Here is a 21,332-nt window from a genome sequence, read left to right on the forward strand (position 1 = left end):
ATAGCCTAGCGAATACAGACACAGAGAACATGAAAAGCAGGCACGGGACCATATAGCCTTTTCCAAATCAATTTAATGACAGAGAGGATAGGAATTCAAATTAGTTAAACTGAGCTGGAAGCCTAATTCTGTCCCTATTCCACTAAGTTATACTCTTCATTTTGTATATTTAAAGAAACCTCAACAGCCTTAAGGACTGAGGCCAGAACAGTGAAGAAACATTAAGTGTGGCCATTTTTCACAGTAATTAAGATTTTTTTCAAAGACCAATCAGGCATGGTTTAAAATAGAAAATAATAGTAGAGGATCTAGAATGAAAAGCAAGCTGTTTTTTAAAAACTTATTTCCAGCTTCTTGGACATCCTTCCAAAGACAGTTTACGCATTTTTGTATACATACACAAAAATATGTTAATATATAAGCATGCATATATACACTCACTTCATTTATGCTTTTCACACTGCTATCCATCTTCCTTTTCCTTAATATATCTTGGAGATTATTTCTTATCAGTACATATGCTAAAAGTTTTTAAACTATTAATCCCAGTTTAAAAAAAAACAGTCTTAAAATACAACTGCTCTAATATCCCTAAGCTGTAAATATGTTCAGCAGAACCTCTGATACAACCTCTACAAAGTAACCATGGTCAAAGTACACTTATTCTTTTTAATTAATTGACAAAGGTAGGTTTGGCAGAAAAAGAAAATGACATTCTAGTCTAAGATTAAATGTAAAATGAAACAATATAAAATACTGCAAGATTAGAAGAAATTTAACCCAAGTCACAATTTTACTATTTGAAAAGCTGATAAGAACACGTTTAGATAAATTTGAAAACCTGTTAACTTGAAACTAAAATACTAACCAAAGACATCTTCTTTTCTTGGAATAAGTAATACGTGATGGCCATAGGCTGTGAAAGGGAGCATGCTTCATTTTTTGCCACCACACTGTTCCTTTGTTCTTCCTGAGGTTTTGTCCTTGAAAAGAGGTCGGTCTACAAAATTTTAAATGTAACACAAATGATCAATAATAATATCAATATAACGATAAAGCATCAGTATGATCATTAGGCATGAGGGGAAAAAAACCCCACAAAACTTCAAAGGAATGATCAAAAATTCCCTTTATATGAAGAGCTGAAAAAGGGTTTTGTTTTCGTTTTTACATATTGATCTAAAAAGGTAAAATAAGGATGGAGGGAGTAAGTTTTTAAATAAGATATATGTAATAGTAAACATGGTTATAAAGCTAGAAATTTCTAGTCTCTCCTTTAGCCAAGAAAGAGGGAATAAAAAATGAACTATAATGTTGACCACTCTGACTCTAAATTAGTCCCTTAATCTCTGGAAGTGACCACTGAATGAATGAATAAACCAAATTAATATTCAAATTTTGATACCATAGTCACAAATTCTAACATTTTGTAAGTAAATACATTACTACTATATACATATAGTTTAAAAAGATACATACAAACTGTGGCTCTAAGCTTGAAGCATTATGTAAATTCTTAAATACGGTTCCTTAGGAAACGTTTAAAAGAGAAAAAGCAGACAAAGGATTGAAAAATGAGATTAATAGAGCAATAGTGGAATTTTTTAAGAGCCTGAAAATATGTAAAGACCAAGTGAGAGTTATGATAGAATTATATGATGTATGATTCGCATGGATTAAGAATAGTTTTCCCCATGCCAACTTTACTTTTCAAAACAGAAGCGCCAATTTAAAAGAATTAAATCCAACAGAACTTGGCGTATTGTAACCCACAGCAGTCCATTTCTACCCTAAATGAACAAGTGAGTCTGTAGATTAGTTCAGATACCTGGGACAATGCAATTTGGGGAACAAAGAAGCTAGACGATACCACAAGTTGTTTCTAGGCACCTCTAGATTTTCAAGGAAGAATATTTTTTATTAAATGAAGTGTTTCTATCTGAGACCTTAACAATGTCAAATCTGGCCTTAAATTGCTAGGCATGCTTAATATCAGACCCCATTAGCCCGATTCCTCAGTCTATCGGTATAGGCTATAGCTGGAGGCAACAATGGGCTACCCCGATACCAAGGTCTTAGAAATGTGACCACTGTGAATTATACTGGCAAATCCATGAAGGTTTTAGTACTTATAGGACAAAATCATGATGTCATCTGTAAATGTGAGGCTAAAGGGTTTAGGAACATTCAAAACACTAAGCAAAGTACTATGAGGGCAGTAATCTCAAGAAGGAAGGGCTATTCTAATTAAGCAAAAGTCTAATCAAATCATGCTCTGTGTAGATAAAAGATTATATGAACAAAGAGTGATCAATGGAAACATAAGTAGGAAATCAGTGGAAACATAAATAGGAAAGGCAGAAGGACCAAAGCAGGCAATACCTAGCCAAGCACTGTTCAGATGACAAGACATCTTGGCTAACTAGATTTGAATGTAACAGTTTCCCTGGCAAGTAATGTAGGACAATGCCTAATCTGCCTTGATGTGACAGACTACTCTAACACTATCAGAATTCCCCTTGTGATATTCCAGGCTTTCTAAGCGACTGTCAGATAAGCTGGCTTCCCATATACCTTCTTATTCAATAGGAGAGGGGAAGATGTCTGGTGAAACTTCTCAGTTACAATTCTCATGATAAATTAATAAATTTGCATTCCAATGTAACCACTTACATTCATATTTGCACACATGTATACATAAAAACAAGCTCACAGAGAAGGATAATGCAAATCTACTCCCCAAAACACAACTATTCTGTGACAAGACATATCAGATTTTTAAAGGGGGATCCAAATGTACGTGTCCAACGCTTACAGGAGATTCTTAGAAGCGAAAACAACCTCTTAATACTGCCTTCCATACTTTTAATGCTTCCAACTTTTTATACCCACCCCTTATCTTTTGTCTTTCTTTTTTTTGTTAAGATTTATTTATTTATTTGAGAGACAGTGTGTGTGTGAGCAGAGGAAGGGGCAAAAGGAGTGAGAGAGAGAGAGAGAGAGAGAAGCAGACACCCTGCTGAGTGCAGAACCCAGGACTCCAAGATCATGATCAGAGCCAAAATCTTAAGAGTCAGATGCTTAAATGATTGAGCCACCCAGGCATTCCTATCTTTTGTCTTTCTAATTAATCTACTGTTTCCTTAATATGGGGAAGGAAAGTATCCTTTCCATTGTGTAGTCAGGAAATGGAAACCTAAAGATGTTAAAGAACACATACAGAGTCAGGCTCCCTGCTCAATGGGGAGTCTGCTTGTCCTTTTCCTTCTGTCCCTCCCCTCCTCATTCTCTCTAATAAATAAACTCTTTAAAAAAAAAAGGGGGGGGGTGCCTGGGTGGCTCAGTCAGTTAAGCATCTACCTTCAGCTCAGTTCATGATCTCAGCATCATGGGATGGAGCCTCATACCACTCCCCCAGCCTCCTGTGGAGCAGGAAGTCTGCTTCTCCTTCTTCCTGTGTTCCTCCCCTGGCTTGTCAAATAAATCTTTTGAAACAAGATGGGATTGGAAGGGAGACAAACCATAAGTGACTCTTAATCTCACAAAACAAACTGAGGGTTGCTGGGGGGAGGGGGTTTGGGAGAAGGGGGTGGGATTATGGACATTGGGGAGGGTATGTGCTTTGGTGAGTGCTGTGAAGTGTGTAAACCTGGTGATTCACAGACCTGTACCCCTGGGGATAAAAATATATGTTTATAAAAAAAAAAAAGAACACATTCGGCTTCAACAGGTAGACCATGGGAGAATTAAGTTCCTAATTCCCTGATTCTGAGTTTAGTAGACTTTCTACTACCTCACAATGCCTTACTCCTATGTCAGAGTACACAAAGTTAATAGAGTCTGAATGTGGGGTTTAAAGAAAGAAACCCAAAGGATCCTTGTGGAAATGGCCATTTATGGTAGAACAAAGAGTAATAAAAGAATAGGAAGAAAATGCTATTAAGACTGAAGAGAAGAACATGTATTCTACTTAATATCAAAGGACAGCATGACTGGTAGGAGAGGGTAATTAGGGAATAAAATAAACAAAACAGAAAAGAAAGTGGCTGGGCTCCATGCCAAGTGATAGCAAGGATAACTTTGCAGCTTTAATTTCTATCTCCATCTGAAAGTAAAATAATTTATCAACCTAAAACACAGTACTTTTTCAAATTGAAAAGCAAAATCACTCAACAGAACAGAAAGACATGAGCAGCCTGGACAACTACTTAAGCATCATCTTAAAAATTAGGTAACATGTTTTTGTAGGTGATTTACTACAGGAGTAATCTGAATCGATTTTCTAAGTGTCCAGTGTAGAAATGAAAACACAGCTGACCCTTGAACAAGATAGTGTGAAGCGGCCAGGTCCACTTAGATGCAGACTTTTTCAATAAATACAGCACAGTGCTAAAACATATTTTCTCTTCCCTATAATTTGTTTCGTTTCAAGTTTTTATTTAAATTCTAGTTACTTAACATATAGTGTAATATTGGTTTCAGGAGTAGAATTTAGTGATTAATCACTTACCTACAACACCCAGCGCTCCACAAAAGTGCCCTCCTTAATACCCGTCACCCATTTAACCCATCCCCTGCCCACCTTCCCTTCGTCAACCCCTTATGATTTTTTTTTAAGATTTATTTATGTATTTGAAAGGGAGAGAGAAGGAGAGCGTATGCACGAGCATGGGAGAAAGGCAGAGTGAGAGGGAGAGAGAGATTCTCAAGCTGATTCCTGGCTGAGCGTCAAGCCCAACGCAGGGCTAGATCTCATGACCCTGAGATGATGCCGGGAGCGGACACTTAACCAACTGACCCGCCCAGGCATTCCTCCCTTATGATTTTCTTAATAACTTTTTTTTTTCTCTACCTTACTTTATTACAAGAAAATAGTATTTGGGGCATCGGTGTGGCTCAGTCTTTTAAGCACCTGTCTTCAGCTCAGGTAATGATCTCAGGGTCCTGGGTTTGAGCCTAGAGTCGGGCTGTCCGCTCAGTAGGAAGTTGGCTTCTCCTCTCTCTGCCCTTCCCCCCATCCCTGCTTGTGCTCTCGGGCTCTCTCTCTCCCAAATAAATAAATAAAATCTTAAAAAACAACAACAACCAAAGAATACAGTAAATAAGACATACAACATACAAAATATGTGTTAATCAACTATATGTGTTCTCAGTAAGGCTTTTAGTCAATAGTAAACTATTAATGGTTAAGTTTTGGGGGAGTCAAAAATTATACATGGATTTTTGATGGTGTGGGGGTCAGTGTCCCTAACCTCCCACATTGTCCAAGGGTCAACTGTAAAGGGAGAAAATGTTTTTGAAAGGTGTTTTTTAAATCATCAAAAAATGTTCATTCTCTCACAATTCCTGCAAACCACAGTATTTTACCTGAATGCTATTTATTTGACAGAAATCTTTGATGACTTCCAACAGAGGGGTCAACATATTAGCTTTGCCTTCAGACACACCATCGATCCTTTTCACATTTTCAAATGTAGTAGGTCTGTCATTTAAAAAAATTAAGAAGTCAAGAAACCACTAAAACATCATCACTCCAGCAACATAGCTGATGTTTAGCTTCATATTAATACTTAATAAATGTATATTTTTCCATTAACCAAAAACAATGTGTAATACAAGTAATGATGTTTCTCTTTGCTTTCCACCATTTAAAGATTTTTATTTTAGCAGTTTTTGAATAAAAACACCACCACCATTATCACCACAAAAACACAGTACTAACTGGCAAACAGGCCATTAGCATGAAGAAACAGGCTAATGTTCTACTCTATTACTGATCTTATCACTATTACTATTTTTACAGATATTAAAAAAAACTATGAGGCTCTGAGGATAACCAAGAGGCTAAGAAATACAAAAGAAAATCTCATTCATTATATACAAACTATTTACCTGTAATAATAAACTTGCTAACTACTTTAGGCTTTTAACTCAGTATTTCTTATTGTGTCCAAAATCCAAGAGATTGTATAATGTCTACTTTCTAAAAATCTGCCAATCTAATCATTACTCATTTTCCTTTAAATTATCTTCACAAAATATTAAAATGTGGTTTTTGAATACTCACTTTTAATAAAATAATTATTTTAAAATATAAGCACTATATTATTAAAATTCCTACACTAAAGTAACATCTTTTGGATAAAACTTAATGACAAAAACAATTTTTTAAAAGAAAGTATAAAAGATGAATACAATTGGGATGCCTGGATGCTCAGTTGGTTAAGCATCTGCCTTTGGCCCAGGTCATGATCCCAGGATCCAGGGATAGAGTCTCATATCAGGCTCCTTGCTCAGCAGGGAGCCTGCTTCTCCCTCTGTCTGCTGCTTCCCCTGCTTGTGTGTGCTCTCTCTCTCACAAATAAATAAATAAAATTCAACAAAGAAAAAGGGAGAATACAATTATCAGGCAACTGCTTTTTTTCTTTTAAAGATAGAAATTTTTTGGAAAGATTTTATTTATTTCTTTATTTGTCAGAGAGAGAGAGAGAGAGAGCACAAGCAGGGAGAGCAGCAGGCAGAAGCTTAACCCACTGAGCCACTCAGGTGTCCTTCAAAAACTGTTCTTTGGAAATAATTTCTTCTAAATACTTATTGATCACCTCATCTTTATTAGGCATTGTGCCAGGTGCTTTGGAAGACACAAAATAATGAGGAAAACAGTGTCTTTATTCAGAATTTACAATCTGGAAGATACAAGCACGTATACCAATAATAACAAAAAATAAAGCATTATGTGAGATGTGTCACAGAAGCATCTTCTAAATTTACATTTTAAAGTCTTTTATGAATTCAGGGGAAAGGAACTCCTTTGCTGCTAAGAGCATGAAAGACTTATGGAGAAAATCTTGAAGGATTTCCTAGCAGGAGTTTTGGGAAATCAAGGAAACGACAAGGCAGAAGCAACACTGTAAACAAATACATGGAATTTGAAAGGGGATCTTCAACATGCGGTTGGATAAACCACTCGAAATTCTGTGACATGGATGAAAAAGCATGTTTAAGTCCATAAATGGCTTTAAATTCAGGGCTCTGAATTACAAGCTAAAGAAGTTAAGACAGTTAGGAACTAGTTAGGCAGAAATAGGACATGAGAAAGAAAGACTGATTTGGTCTCATGTACCAGATGAAACAGAGACGGAGAGATGAAGGAAAGATTTACTAGTTAAGAGGTTTCTGCAACAGCCCAGGGGCGATGGTCTGAACTAACAGGGTGTCACAAAGAAGAGAGAGGACAGCATACACAGATGCACGAGGAACTCTTTAGTGAAAAAGTCTCACAACTATTTAAGTAGGACTAAGACGGGGATCCACGTTAGAGGAGTGAAAATAACACCAGGCATTTTAAACATGTGTCATTGAGAACATAAAGGTAGGAACTGACAACAAAAAGAGAGAGAAGAGTTTTGGTAGCTGCACAAAATGCATGCACGGAGGGTTGCGGATAGTGAGTTAGATTTCATATACACTGAATGTGATGGCTGAAAACGGTTTTCATTCATGTTGAAACATAAGACTACAGCTCAGTGGAGAGATGGTGCGCAGCATGGGAGACTGGGGAGTCACCTCACAGACAAGACAGCTGGACCCCAAGTCGTACTGTCACTAAACAATCTACATTACAAATCTATTATGTTAGGAGAAAATAAGTTAGAACACATACCTCATTTTGGCCATATCCAGTAGTATCTTATTTGTTGCCAGAATAGCTGGAGGGGCATCCATTTTACTGGCTTGTTTCTGCCTGGCTTCAACCAGTTTGCCGTACAACACAGTCTGAACGAAGAACAAAGAAACAACGGAACATTTGTTGTTGTTTTTTAATGTACTGAGAAAAATCCAGTCCTTTATTTTTAGAGTTCCAGCTATTACATTTTCCCTCAGGATGAAGAATTAACTATGTCTCAGACTCAAGCTCAAGAACAACTTTTAAAATGCTGGCAACAAAATTTTAAGCATGCATATAATCCTTTCAAGCACTGCTTTTTCACAAAAGCCGTACCTCAGTCTCCTGCTCTTGAGCTGAAATAACAGGTTCTGAGGACTTGTGAGGTTTTCCTGGTGAATGCACCATGAAGCTAAAATATGTAAAAGAAAATAAATAGTAAAGGCTTTTCTTTCTCCATGTTCACTTTTTATTTCACCCCCAAAATGAGAATATTGTTGCAAGTCAACAGTAACATTTATTTTTCATAACACCAGTAAAATAATTGTGACTTATATGGCAGCCTAGATTTTAAGCAATTTCAATCAAATGCATTCATTATAATAGTAAAGTTAAAACTGTAATTTGAATTCATCAAAATGTAGTATACTCAAAAACAGCCTTTGCCCCATCCTCATCCTCAACCAAATTCTTTAAAATACTCCTTCCTTATCTATACTGAAGATAACTTTTTTGTCCAAGAGAGATATAATCTATGATTCTTTACTGTGACATCACTAATTTTTGGTTGGTAAGGAACATTAGCATGGGACTAATCAAACTGTTCACGGTTTTCTTCAAAATCAAACAAAACTAAACCAAAGGGGATTTGTCTTTTGATTCCACAAAAGAAAGATAAAAAGCATGCAATTAGCAAACAACATGGAAGGAGTAAGGCAGCAAACTAGACAGAAAACCAATTTCTACAAAGAACATTTCCCATTGATAAATTATTTCTAAAGACAAAAAGATATAAAAATGAAATTGCATGGAATAGCTTATATAAAAGATGCCCAATTTAAATAAAGCCCTTTTTTGGTAAGGAAAGGGCGAACATGTTTGATATTTAACAAATGTTTATAGTAAGATTTTCACAATTATCAAATCCTATCGCTAAAATAAGCAGATTTAAACTAGAGGAAAAAAAACACCAGTTCAAAGAATTAGTAATATCAGGTTATTCAAGATAATTATAAATTTGTTTTAAATAATAAAATTATATTACCCTTTATAATAGTATTTATAAAAGTCTTTATACTAACATACTGCTTACAAAACGGTATTTTAAATTATTTTACAAATAAATTTTATTATCATATATATTGGCAAAATATGGGCAATATAGCCCTGAAGGAGAAATATACATGGAAAACAATAATAAATGTTTTGCCTATGAATACTATTACAAGTGCACAGAAGAAAAGCCCAAAATTACTATAATGAATATCGTGAAAAAGTGGAGATGTTGGGGGCACCTGGGTGACACAGTCGGTTAAGTGTCCGACTCTTGGTTTTGGCTCAGGTTGTGATCTCAGGGTCATGGAATCAAGCCCTACATGGGGCTCTGCACTGAGCACAGAAATCTGCTAGCTTCTCTCTCACTCTCCCTCTCCCTCTCCTCTGCCCCTCTGTAATCAATGAATCAATCAATCAATCAATCTTTGTGGGGGGAATAAAAAGTGGAGATGTTCTACGCATGAAACAAGAAAAGACTACCATGTTAAAGAAGAAACAGAACAAGAAATAGTTCTTAGAAATTAAGATTTTAATAACTAAAATTAGAATCTTACTAGATGGAGGGGAATATAAAGTCAAGGAATCCAAAAGAGTACACACCAACAAAAAGAAATTGAAAACAAGGGGGGAAAATGAGTAATAAAAACACTAAAAACCAAGCCAAGAAAACAAAAAAGACAATTACTAACAACAAGGAAAATTAAAGTAGTCATGCCATAGCCACACAGACTGGCTTAGTAGTATACAACATCTGTGTAAGTATCATAACGTAAAAACAAATTGTTAATACAGCCACAACTTGAAATGTAATTCTGTTTTGGTCAAGGGAGGAAGTTAAGGAAGGGAAATGAGGGAAGGCCATGTGGAAGATAAGCTACAATCTACCATTATAGGTCAATAAAAAAACTTCTAAAACTGATAGGTCCAAAAATAAAAATCTAAGAATGTCACTTAGAAATATGGAGGCAGGGGAACCTGGGTGGCTCAGTTTGTTAGGCATCTGACTCTTGATTTTGGCTCAGGTCATGATCTGAGGGTCATGAGGTTGAGTGCCAGGACAGGCTCCATGCTCAGCAGGAAGTCTGCTTGAGATGCTCTCTCCCTCTCCCCTTACCCCTGCTCCACCTTAAAATAAAAAATGCAGGCAAATATCTGCAAGCCCAGCTGAAAGTTTAGAGGATAACCACTTCTACAGAACAGAGCAAAGTGGATTTGGGAAGGATGTGAACTGGCTTGCTTTGTTATATGCCATTAAGTACCAACTGACTTTTAAAACCATGTACATGAATTATTTTAATGAAAATTCAAATGAACTTTAAAATAATAGTTATTGATATGTAAGCATCTTTCTTGCTCCTATACACTAAACCCATATATTAAAATTAATTTCTGGGCCACTCCACAGGTATGTCAAACCCAGTATGTCTTTTACTAAACTCCTCATCCCCTAAATACCCAACTTCTCAAACCTGTGCTCCTCTTATGTTACCAGCGAAGGGAATGACAACACTCTCACCTGCAATCAGACACAAACTTAAGTGTCATGTTCAAGCTCTCCACTTTCTTAAGCCCACCTCTGTTTTCAATCACTTAGTCCTAACAATTCTAACTCCTAAATATCTTCTAGTCCTTTCTCTTTCCATGCCCACTGCCATTTCCCTTGTCTAAGTTCCCACCCTCTCTTGCAATAGCCTCCTTATTGTGTCTCTACACTCTGATCCTCCTGCCTTCCAATCCCTCTATGGCCAGAGTCATGGATCAAGGGTCGGCACACTAGGGTGCACGGGACAAACCCATCTGTTCTGATAAGGCTTGTAAGCTAAGAATGGTTTCTTACATTTTTAAACAGTCAAAAAAAAATCAAAAGAACATTTTGTGACATGTGGAAATTATATGAAATTCAAATTTCAGGGTCCATAAATAAAGTTTTATTGGAATACAAGCCACCCTTTCTTTACATATCAACTATGGCTCCTTTAAGGCTACAAGAGTAAAGTTAGACAGAGACCACATAGCCCTCAGAGCCTAAATTGTTTACTATCTGATCCTTGATGGAAATGGCAACCTCTGTTCTCAATCGTAAATTTGATGTCACTGTCCTACTGAAAAATCCTTCCTTAGCTCCCAACAACTCCTCTGCTTTTATGATCAAGTTGAGGGCTGGACAGGAACTGGATATTCTGGGCCCTATTTAATTCTTCAGTCTTAAATTTTCGCCACCCCTCTACTTCCCTCTACTAGGTAACTGCTAGGACTGTTGAGTTCCTTGATCATATCACACCCTCTCTTGCTTTCCGGTTTTAAAAAGTGGGCCAATCCTCTGCTCAGAGAACTTATGCTCATGTCATTTAACTTCTACCTAAAGTCTCAAGTGTCATTTCCAAGTGTGTTTCCAAAGTATTACAACTCTAGATTGTAATTTCATGTTCCCCTACCCATATATCCAACTAGAGTATAAACCCTGGGAAGTCCAGGGACTATGTCTCTATTTTCCCTACCAAATTCCAATGCGAAGAGTAATACCAGGCACAAAAATGTTTACCAAAAATGAAACAAATGTTTAAATGAAGAAATACTTCAGCATACTGAATGGATATCTTGTTTTATATACTCCTTAACCCTTTTGTTTACACACTGTAATTAATTAGCCCATATCTAAACAAAAATAAAGTGTTTTGAGTGAGAGACTGGTATTAGGGTACATATTTCTGTCAGATCGAAAGTAGTATTATCTAAGTGAGGAATCCACCAGAAAGTAACAGCATCAGAGCACATTAACTTCCGTTCACCTGATATGTATATAAACAAAGTCCATTCAATAATCTGTATATAAGTCCTGACAAGTTTTTCAAACTCTCCATCTTTAGACCTTCTCTAATTCTGTACATTCTCCACACTTTCATTAAGTCAGCAAGTCAAATACTAAGCTCCAAAGTGTAATAGGTCCATTCACTATTTCTACCAACTCTAATATCTACCATTTTATGTTTTCATAACATATATTTTATATGGCCTTGGAATATATATTTTATACATATGTAGTGAGTGTTTAGAAGCTAAAGGTTGGGGGCGCCTGGGTGGCTCGGTGGGTTAAGACTCTGCCTTCAGCTCAGGTCATTACCCCAGGGTCCTGGGATCGAGCCCCGAGTCAGGCTCTCTGCTCAGCGGGGAGCCTGCTTCCTCCTCTCTCCCCCTCTGCCTGCCTCTCTGCCTGCCTGTGGTCTCTGTCTGTCAAATAAATAAAAAAATAAAAATTAAAAAAAAAAACTTAAAAAAAAAAAGAAGCTAAAGGTGGACAAATATAGATTTGAAAGTCAGATCTGCCATACGTGACTGAACAGTTAACTCCTTAACCCTTGGTATCTTCAACTTTAAAATGGGAATAAATAATAGTAGCCAACTTACAGATTGTTGTAATAATTAAATGAGATGTTACAAATAAAATACTTAGCATGTAGCGTATGGCTTGGCAAATAATAATACCCAAGAAGTATTAGCTATTAAATTAGTATTAATACTATCATTTTATAGGTCTTATTTAATAATTATAATTTATATATTATATATAATAATTTTATCCACATAATAATTATGATAGGCTTATACTTTAACTTTAACTTCCTTCTACCAATGAAACAGTCCAACATCTGACAGACCTTTCTCTAGGAAAGAAAGAAAAAAGGTGTCAATATAGTTAACACAGAAAATAAACATTTTGAACTCTGTACCTTTTTTTAGGAATGTTTCTCCCAGAAGAAATTTTATCAGTTGCTTTATAAGAATACATCTTCTCCAAGTTAAGCTGCTTTTAAACATATAAAGATTCATTACAAAAAATCAGAAGTTTCAAAACTTTCAAATGCAAAAAATAATAATAATAATAATATACAAAAACCTCACGATGACAACTTTTCCTCTGATTAACCAAGTTACCAAATAAAACTCATCACCTGAAAATAGCTCTTGGATTATCAATTTCTAGGATTCTAAAGGCAGTTGGAAATGTAATGTCCTATTTCTCCCAAATCTATAGAGAATACATAATCAGAGTAATTATTTGAGGCACAGTAGAGGCCCAACTTATAAAATGATTCAGTTAAATTCTGCATACTTGAATAAAACAGAAAAACTCTGACAAAAAATTAATTCAGCACATTTTCCTGTTACTCCAGTGTTCCAATTAGTTTAAGTCTGCCTGTGGTTCTTTAACCTGTAACTGTTATCTAAGATCCAAAAACAAAGCAAGAAAGAATGTGTGCATGTGTGAGTGAATATACATATAGCTTTCATGAGAACACTTAGGAATCAGGCTTATTATTTCTCTTAGTTTTAAGTATTGTACTTTGTAAAAAACAAAACAAAACAAAAAAAACTCCAGGCCAAATGAGTTATAAAACAGGTTTTAAAAAAATTAAAATAAGTCACTTTCTCAAGTATTTTTAACTATCCTATTAGTCCCAGAAATCACATCCTGCATCTTTTATTCTGTTCACATCACTACTCTTTCCAAAGTTTATGTTTTATTACATATGGCATTTCGAAGGAAATCAGTAGGAACCACCTCTTTAAACAAACCAACCTTCTTGTCTGTCGTTGACTCAGTTGGTACTTGATTATAGGAACCCTGTTCAACGCCGGGTGGTACAGTTTTAGAACTGAAAAAATAATAAAATCAAATTATCTCAAATGCTGAAATATGGTTACTCAATTATCTAATATCATAATGCATCTGGTCTCACAAAGACAGATGAGAGTCTACTGTTTCAAAACTGAAATTTTTTTTTATTTATTTTTTAATTTTTTAAAAAGATTTTATTTATTTACTTGTCAGCGAGAGAGAGAGAGTCAGAGAGAACACAAGCAAGGGGAGTGTCAGGCAGAGGGAGAAGCTGAGCAGAAGCTGAGCCCAATGTGGGACTCGATTCCAGGACCCTGGGATCATGACCTGAGCCAAAGGCAGAGGCTTACATGACTGAGCCACCCAGGAGTCCCCAAACTGAGATTTCTTTAAATTAATTTTTTTTGAGGACAAGCTCCAAAAGTGCATTTTAAGCTCTTTAAAATTTAAGTTTAAAGCTCTTTAGAGCTTTTTGACTTTAAAAGAAAAATTGATAATATAATGCACACTATAGGGATTACCATCAACAATATTATATTATAAACTTCAAAGTTGTGACGAAGAGTTGTATTCAACACAGAAATGATAATTATGTCACAAGATAGAGGTTTTAGCTAAACCACTGTAGTAATCATATGACATTATATAAATCTATCACACTAACACGTTGTACACGTCAAACTTACAAAATGTTATATGTCAATTATATCTCAATTTTTTAAAAAAGGAAAAAACCCATAAATGATCAACAACATGTAAAGATACAAAAAAGAAGGCAACAAGTATATTCCCTTCCCACCTTCTAACATAAGAAGAAAATTTGAGGGGTGCCTGGGTGGCTCAGTGGGTTAAGCCTCTGCCTTCGACTCAGATCATGATCTCAGGGTCCTGGGATCGAGCCCCACATCAGGCTCCCGCCTGCTTCACCCTCTCTCTCTACCTGCCTTTCTGCCTACTTGTGATCTCTCTCTCTCTGCCAAATAAATAAATAAAATCTTAAAAAAAAAAAAAAAAGACAATTTGATAAATGGATGCTTCAACATTGACCTCAGTGCTGTTTCTTTAATCAATGGAAAAAGAGCTTTCTAAATACTATAATACTCAACTACTTCTTATCAATCAAGAAAATGATCTATGATTTATCTTTCACCCACTAACTCCCAATTTCAAACTAGTTAAAAGATGTATGCAAAGCAATCTTTACTCACTTTATCTTTGGGGAGCCTGTGAATTGGTATGATCTGACATTTCAACAACAAAAATACAGAAGTTAAGAAAAAATGAAAAATGAACCTTGGTAGAAGAAATACCCTCGGACACAATTCTTCACTAGCTTGGAGGATAAGTTTCTTAGGAGACTCTGTACCGGCTTCATGAAGCCAACATCTGCCCTATTGAACACAAGAAGAATCTTTTAATACATAGTGAGAAAAATTAAATCAAACAGGTAGTCTTCTACATTGCTTACCTTTTCTGTAAGAGTGCAAATCCTTACAAATCTGCGCTTCCCAGAAACTTCTACCAAGAATCCCTCAGCCATGAGCTGGTGGGACAAAGCCTTCCACCAACTCTCTGTCTGATTCTTGCCACTGCCAAATAAATTGTGTCTGCGATACTGATCTGGAAGACGCTGGGAACTCTGAAATTAGGAATAAAATCAGTGTCTAAAAATGCTTTTTTCACTTAAACAGGATAAGTAAAATGGAACTGCCTATTCACTTTTTGGATTTAACACTAAATTTCAGCTTTAAATACCTACAAAATTTAATGCCCATCCTGCTTTTTCTGAGCACTTAAGTAATAAATAAATATATAATCAAAAGTGTTGCTTTCCTGTGTAAAATAATGGCAGATAATTTGATACACGTTTTCCAATGCACAGGATTGGATATGTTTGGCATATTTAACCTAGGCTATTTAGGCCTTTTATCAACACACATTACTGTCTGAAAACAGTACTCATTGTTTTTTTTTTTAAGATTTCATTTATTTATTTATTTGACAGAGATCCACAAGTAGGCAGAGAGGCAGGCAGAGAGAGGAAGGGAAGCAGGCTCCCCACTGAGCGAAGAGCCCCAAGCGGGGCTTGATCCCAGGACCCTGGGATCATGACCCGAGCCAAAGGCAGAGGCTTTAACCCACTGAGCCACCCAGGCGCCCCTGAAAACAGTACTCATAAGCTATAACTCAAGACTAGAAGCAGGGGTGTTAAAAGGCAGGGGGACCCCACAGCTAGTCATCAGTGAGCGCACTGCAACAATTCAGTCCCCACAGCGTGGCTGCATTCACTGTACTTTTGTTCACGAGGTACTACAAAGTTTACTTAATCATTTCTGATTTAGCTACTTTACAAAGAAACCCCAGGGAAAACAAGTGCATGCTACACAGGAACTGTTTTTGAGATTCTTTTTTTTTTCCTAAGTGATGAGAGGATTCCAGTAGGAGATTCTGCACAGGCCATCGCATTCTGGCAATGTTGGGGAAGATGGTCTGCCACGTGCAGAGTCTCCTATGTAACTCTCCTGCCCTCTGACGGAGGGGACTTCCCCCACCTTCACTCTCTGTAAAGTACTTTTCCATTCACTGTGCTCTCTTACTACCTCCTCTACTTGCCCTACACATGCAAGAACTGCCTTTAGAAGTCTATAGTATTTTATGAAAATAATGCTTTATGGAAAGTTGCTCCTGTCTAATGTACTTGCGGTGAATACGTCAGATGGTCTTTCAAGGATCATTCTAACCCTCAACCACTGTACCCTCTTTCACTGAAGTATCTGCAAAGTTATAAATATTGTTTCTCAAAATCCCTTTCCGCCAGAGTTCTGGGTATGACTTAAGAGGCATTTTTGCGTGACATCTCTAAGCAGGAGATGAGGTCGGGCTACTCTGCAGCTGTTCTTGCAGGGACACGTGATTGTGGAGGTGTTCGCTTTTTATGAGAAAGTGTTAGCCAAGAACCCAGCATACGATTACTAGCATCCTAAGTCTCCAGAGGCATATACTTTTTGGATACAGATTATAGCAAGTACAGGTGGTCACCAGAACAAGAAGGGGAACCTCCCTGGCTGTTAGAGCTCCCTGTTCGGTGCACTGTGGGGTCTGGTGCTATAGCGGCAGCTTCCCAGACTGACAGCTTCTTGTCACAGAAGAGGCAGCAGGTCTCATAATCGATTATTTTACAGTACAATCTATAAGTTTTTTAATACCCAGTAATACACAGCTTTCTGTTTAAATTATTTAGAGTGATTATGAGCAAATATAAATTCTGTATTTTAGGTTATATTTAGATTTCAAAAAGAGTAATCCCTTGACTATGTCAAGAGGTTATTCTAAAAATTTCAATATTAAATGCAATCTAAAATTTTTGAAACAGGCACAGCCCGTCATTCAACATTTTTACATTTTACCTATATTCCATGAAGGCTTAATAATCAATGCATATAAAAATCCAGGGGTCAAAGTCAAAACAACTCATAGACAGCAGACATAACTCAAGTACTAGAAGGTTCTCTATTATGAATGTACTGGTTTTATTCAACTGATGAAAATTGTTACAGCTACCAGTTTATCATTCTGGAACATTGAAACATGTGAATAAAAGTGAAAGAACCCTGGGAGGCCTGGGTGGCTCAATCAGGTGAGTGTCTGTCTTTGGCTCAGATCATGATCCCAGAGTCCTGGGACTGAGCCCTGCATCGGGTTCCCTGCTCAGCTGGGACCCTGCTTCTCCTTCTCCCACTCCCCCGACTTCTGTTTGCCCTGTCTCTCTCTCTCTCTCTCTCTGTCAACACATGAAGGAAACCTAGGCTGATGTTAGATTAAAGTGGAACAAATTCCCATCAGAGACACTTCAGTGCCTAGAAACTGAGCTTAATACCCATCGGCTTCTGACAGGTTAAAGAGTCTATAACATGCATTCTACTTACCTTAAAAATAGAAATAGAATTCTTTTTATTACGATAGATAAGTAATGAGCTTTAGTATCATGGTGATTATATTTACCAAAATTTTATCAGAACAAGATTTAGAGAAATAGAAACACCCAGGTACAACATGGTACCCTTTTCCCTACCTAAGTCAAATGACTTGAAAAGAATGCTTAAACTCAAACATCAGAGAATTTCAGAGCTAGAACACTGGAGTTCTTTGATCCACATGGTTATTTTTTACTCATATTGCTAATAAATAGTTAGAGGCTCAAAGAGTTAAGCGGTACCCTAAGGTCCTAGAACTAGGAGTAGAACACGGGCCTCCAGAGTACTAGTTTGAAACTTTCATTATTATATCATGTGAATACACACAGAAATATACATATGCAATACATACATATACAACAGAGATACCACATATTCATCCCCCACATATCTACACACACACACACACACACACACACACACACACACACACATTGTTTGTAGTTATTACAGCAAGACTACCTGGATTCAAGTCCCAGGAATACTTTCTACCTTTTTACCAGGCAAGTTACTTAACTTACCTGGGCTTCTAGTTCCTCAGCCGCTACCCAAGTATTAACAACACCTTCTATCTCTTGGACATGTTGTAAAGACTGAGTAACCAAGACAGAGCCTGACTCAGTAACATTATCTTTCTTCTGATTAGTTAACAGTTGATCCTTTAACTCAACCTAAATTCCCTAATCTAAAAGAAAAACCATTATAGGGACACCTAGGTGGCTCAGTTGGCTAAGTATCGACTCCTGATTTCTGCTCAGGTCATGATCTTAGGGTCATGAGACTAAGCCTTGGAGCTGCGTGTGGAGCCTGCTTAAGATTCTCTCCTTCTCCCTCTGCCCTTCCCTCCCACATAAGCACATGCATGTGTGCACTTTCTCTAATAAATAAGTAAATACCTAAAAAAAAAAAAAAAAGAAAGAAAGAAAGAAAGAAAAATCACTACCTAGTATCTAGTCAGATTTCCTTGTAACACTGGTAATGGTACTCTACATCTACTAGGGGCTTATCCTTGCAGCAGGAGATTCTACTGCTTGCAAACTAGTAAGACCATAGGTATTAAATTGCCTAACTAGCACTTACTAGCAATCTCAACACTAAAATTATTCTTCTAGCCTTTCCTTTCATAAGAAAAAAAAAACAAAACCGACAAAACCTGAAGGGAATGAACACATTCACCAGTATGAAGCAATAAGATTTTTTCCTAATCAGCAGGGAGTAATTGTCCTTCCCCTCATGATCAATCATTGCAAATACTATATACTGTGTGAATAAATTCACATTGTCTTGTTTCCATGGCAATCACCGTGCCCAGAAAGCTGCTATAGAGAACACAGGGATTTGGGCATTGATTTTTAAGGAAGGCACATTTTACAGACACATCCTGTACCAACTGCATTCATTCTAGTATCTCCAGATCATTTAATCTAAAAATAAAAATGTAAAACTGCATGTGAACAGCATAATGAATAGAAAAGGCACTAGAACAGTAGTCAGGAAAGCTGCTTGCTCATCCTGATTCTGGCACAAAATAATGTGACTCAGGGAGGTCCTCTAAATTTCAGGGATTCAGTATCAACCACTGTCAAATAAGGCAAGAGGAATAAATAGGGTTTTTTTGCTCTAGGAGTCTACACTTCTATGGGACACACTCAAAAAGGGAAATTATCTCATTCTTTTCTTTTAAAAATCAGGTTGGGAAAATAAGGAGCACCAAACTGGTATCAAGCAATATGGAAACCCACTAACTATGGATAGTGTGTGAACAAAAAGAGCAGACTGGCTAGAATCCATGACCCAAAGTATCACTTTCTGATAAAAGCAAAGTCTGAACCTTTATCTGATAGAGGAAAAAAACCAACAATAACACACAAATCTGCCACCTGTCTGAAGTAACTTCTTTAAAGATCACAATCGTTGTGTAAGGTAATCTTGCTGCTGGGAATGCCACACTCCCCTCCATCTTTCTTTCCTCATCTCATGTCTGAATGCCAAACTCTACTATTATCTCCCACAAAAAAAGAAAGCTCCAGCAATACTGACAGCATCACAAAGACTGCTCTAACTTGCCGGCTGTGAACAAGCACTCTCTCCAGAACCCATGTCTATTCCTACGTCTTTTATCTCTTTCAATGCTACACTATACTATTTTTTCCCAAGTAACACCTTTCATACTAGAGGATGAGTTTTGGTTTTTGGATTCCCTACAAAACACAGTGCCTTACGCACACATACACAAAAAAGAGGTTTAAGAACGAGTGGAAAAAAATAGGTATGAGCTCTCTCGAGTTTTAAATCTCTAAGTTCTTAAAGCGTAAAACAAGCCCACAGTTTCTGCCTGCATTTTAACTTTTTTTGCCTCTTTCCCAACTCCTACAAGCCAAAGAAGCTTGGAGCTGCCACTTCAGGGCTTAACAACGTCACTTCCAGGGCTTTTATTCTAAATGCAAAATAAAATTAAAAAATTTTAAAAAATTATCTCTAGGAATATATTTCAATCAGACAAAATAGCTTATCCAGAAAATTAAATTGATAACCCTCTCCTGTTCTCAGACAAAATAGCTTATCCAGAAAATTAAATTGATAACCCTCTCCTGTTCAATACTTTGAAAATTATAAGGGGTGTTAAAACCACCAGTAGTTTTCTTGTGGCTGCCTGTAGTCAAAGCATCTTTTATCAGAAGTATTACCTAATTCTGGAGCCATGACAAGGCTCAGCACTTTGATAATATGATCAGGAATGAGGTTTCACTTAATGTCCTGGTTATGCAAATTAAGTACTGTGTTTCTGTTTTCGAATCTATACTGCTTCTGTTTTCGATTCGAAAACAGAAACAGTATAGATTCGAAAACAGAAACACAGTACTATAATAACTGTATAGATTCGAAAACAGAAACTTATTCATACAGGGTGTTTAAAAATATTTATGTAATGAGCTATTTAGACAGCTAAAACAAAGTCTCTTAGGCAACATTTCTAGTATTTAATTTCTAATTAAACTTGTACTATTTAAAAACAAAGTTTTAAACTCCATTTACAAATACGTGGATGGGCTGTACAACTGTTTATACTATTTAGAAAAATCTTGTGTAAGAAATGAGAATCACATGCTGCTTAAATTATATTTCTTATATATATATATATATATACATATATATATATATATAAAACTATTATCTCTTTAAAACTCTAAAGGTTTTCAGTTTAATATATTTATCATCTTGCAGATCAAAATTATCTACAAAGCTATAAATTTTACCTAAATTAGTTAAGGTGGACGATTTACTAAATTCCTAAAGGAATCATAATTATAATTTTTAAAACAATATCCCAATAGATACCAAGATCACTGAAAGGAAGGGGAAAAAAAATTACCTTATTTTTCCTTGTAGATAATGTCCACAAATTTTTGTTAAGTGGTACTTTTTTGAAAAGTTTTATACCTTTATCTAGCAAGGGTAGTATAAAATTTCACAAAGAATAAACTTCTTAATTTAAAGACTCCCAGAAGAGACTGTCAGTATAAGCAGTCTGACTTGGTTTTCAAATAATAGGTGAAATCTGATCCCTCTTGTGGCCAGTTCAAGTTTGTGTAGGAGCCCACTTACACTTATTTGTTGATACTGGATACTGCTGGCTTAATCCAAATTAAAACAAGGATAATTTTTATAAATTACACATTCAACTGGGATACACAGATTTTGAAGATGACAGAGACAGAAGAAACTTTCATAGATCCCAATTAAGCTTAATCTATCTCTTGTAACTTAAATTCTTTAATAAAAAAAGATACTAGCAAAA

The 21,332-nt window shown here is 36.3% G+C and overlaps 1 protein-coding gene across 19 annotated transcripts in view; it reads right to left on the bottom strand.

Moving 5' to 3' along the window:
• Nucleotides 1–21,332, bottom strand: part of WRN (WRN RecQ like helicase) — a 145,931-nt gene that overhangs the window by 22,495 nt on the left and 102,104 nt on the right. For 10 of the 19 annotated variants that reach the window (XM_082715081.1, XM_082715071.1, XM_082715073.1 and 7 more), the window contains 8 exons: nucleotides 15,028–15,198; nucleotides 14,853–14,950; nucleotides 13,521–13,596; nucleotides 12,670–12,743; nucleotides 8,003–8,078; nucleotides 7,664–7,776; nucleotides 5,368–5,482; nucleotides 869–1,000 (listed from right to left, as the gene is read on the bottom strand). In XM_082715081.1, coding sequence (XP_082571207.1) covers nucleotides 869–1,000; nucleotides 5,368–5,482; nucleotides 7,664–7,776; nucleotides 8,003–8,078; nucleotides 12,670–12,743; nucleotides 13,521–13,596; nucleotides 14,853–14,950; nucleotides 15,028–15,198 — 855 coding nt within the window. Of the gene's footprint in view, nucleotides 1–868; nucleotides 1,001–5,367; nucleotides 5,483–7,663; nucleotides 7,777–8,002; nucleotides 8,079–12,669; nucleotides 12,747–13,520; nucleotides 13,597–14,852; nucleotides 14,951–15,027; nucleotides 15,199–21,332 lie in introns of all 19 variants that reach the window. The other 9 variants (XM_082715077.1, XM_082715070.1, XM_082715063.1 and 6 more) reach the window with 1 other exon arrangement.

The sequence above is a fragment of the Mustela nivalis genome, assembly GCF_964662115.1.
Source record: "Mustela nivalis genome assembly, chromosome: 20".
NCBI classification, from domain to species: domain Eukaryota; kingdom Metazoa; phylum Chordata; class Mammalia; order Carnivora; family Mustelidae; genus Mustela; species Mustela nivalis.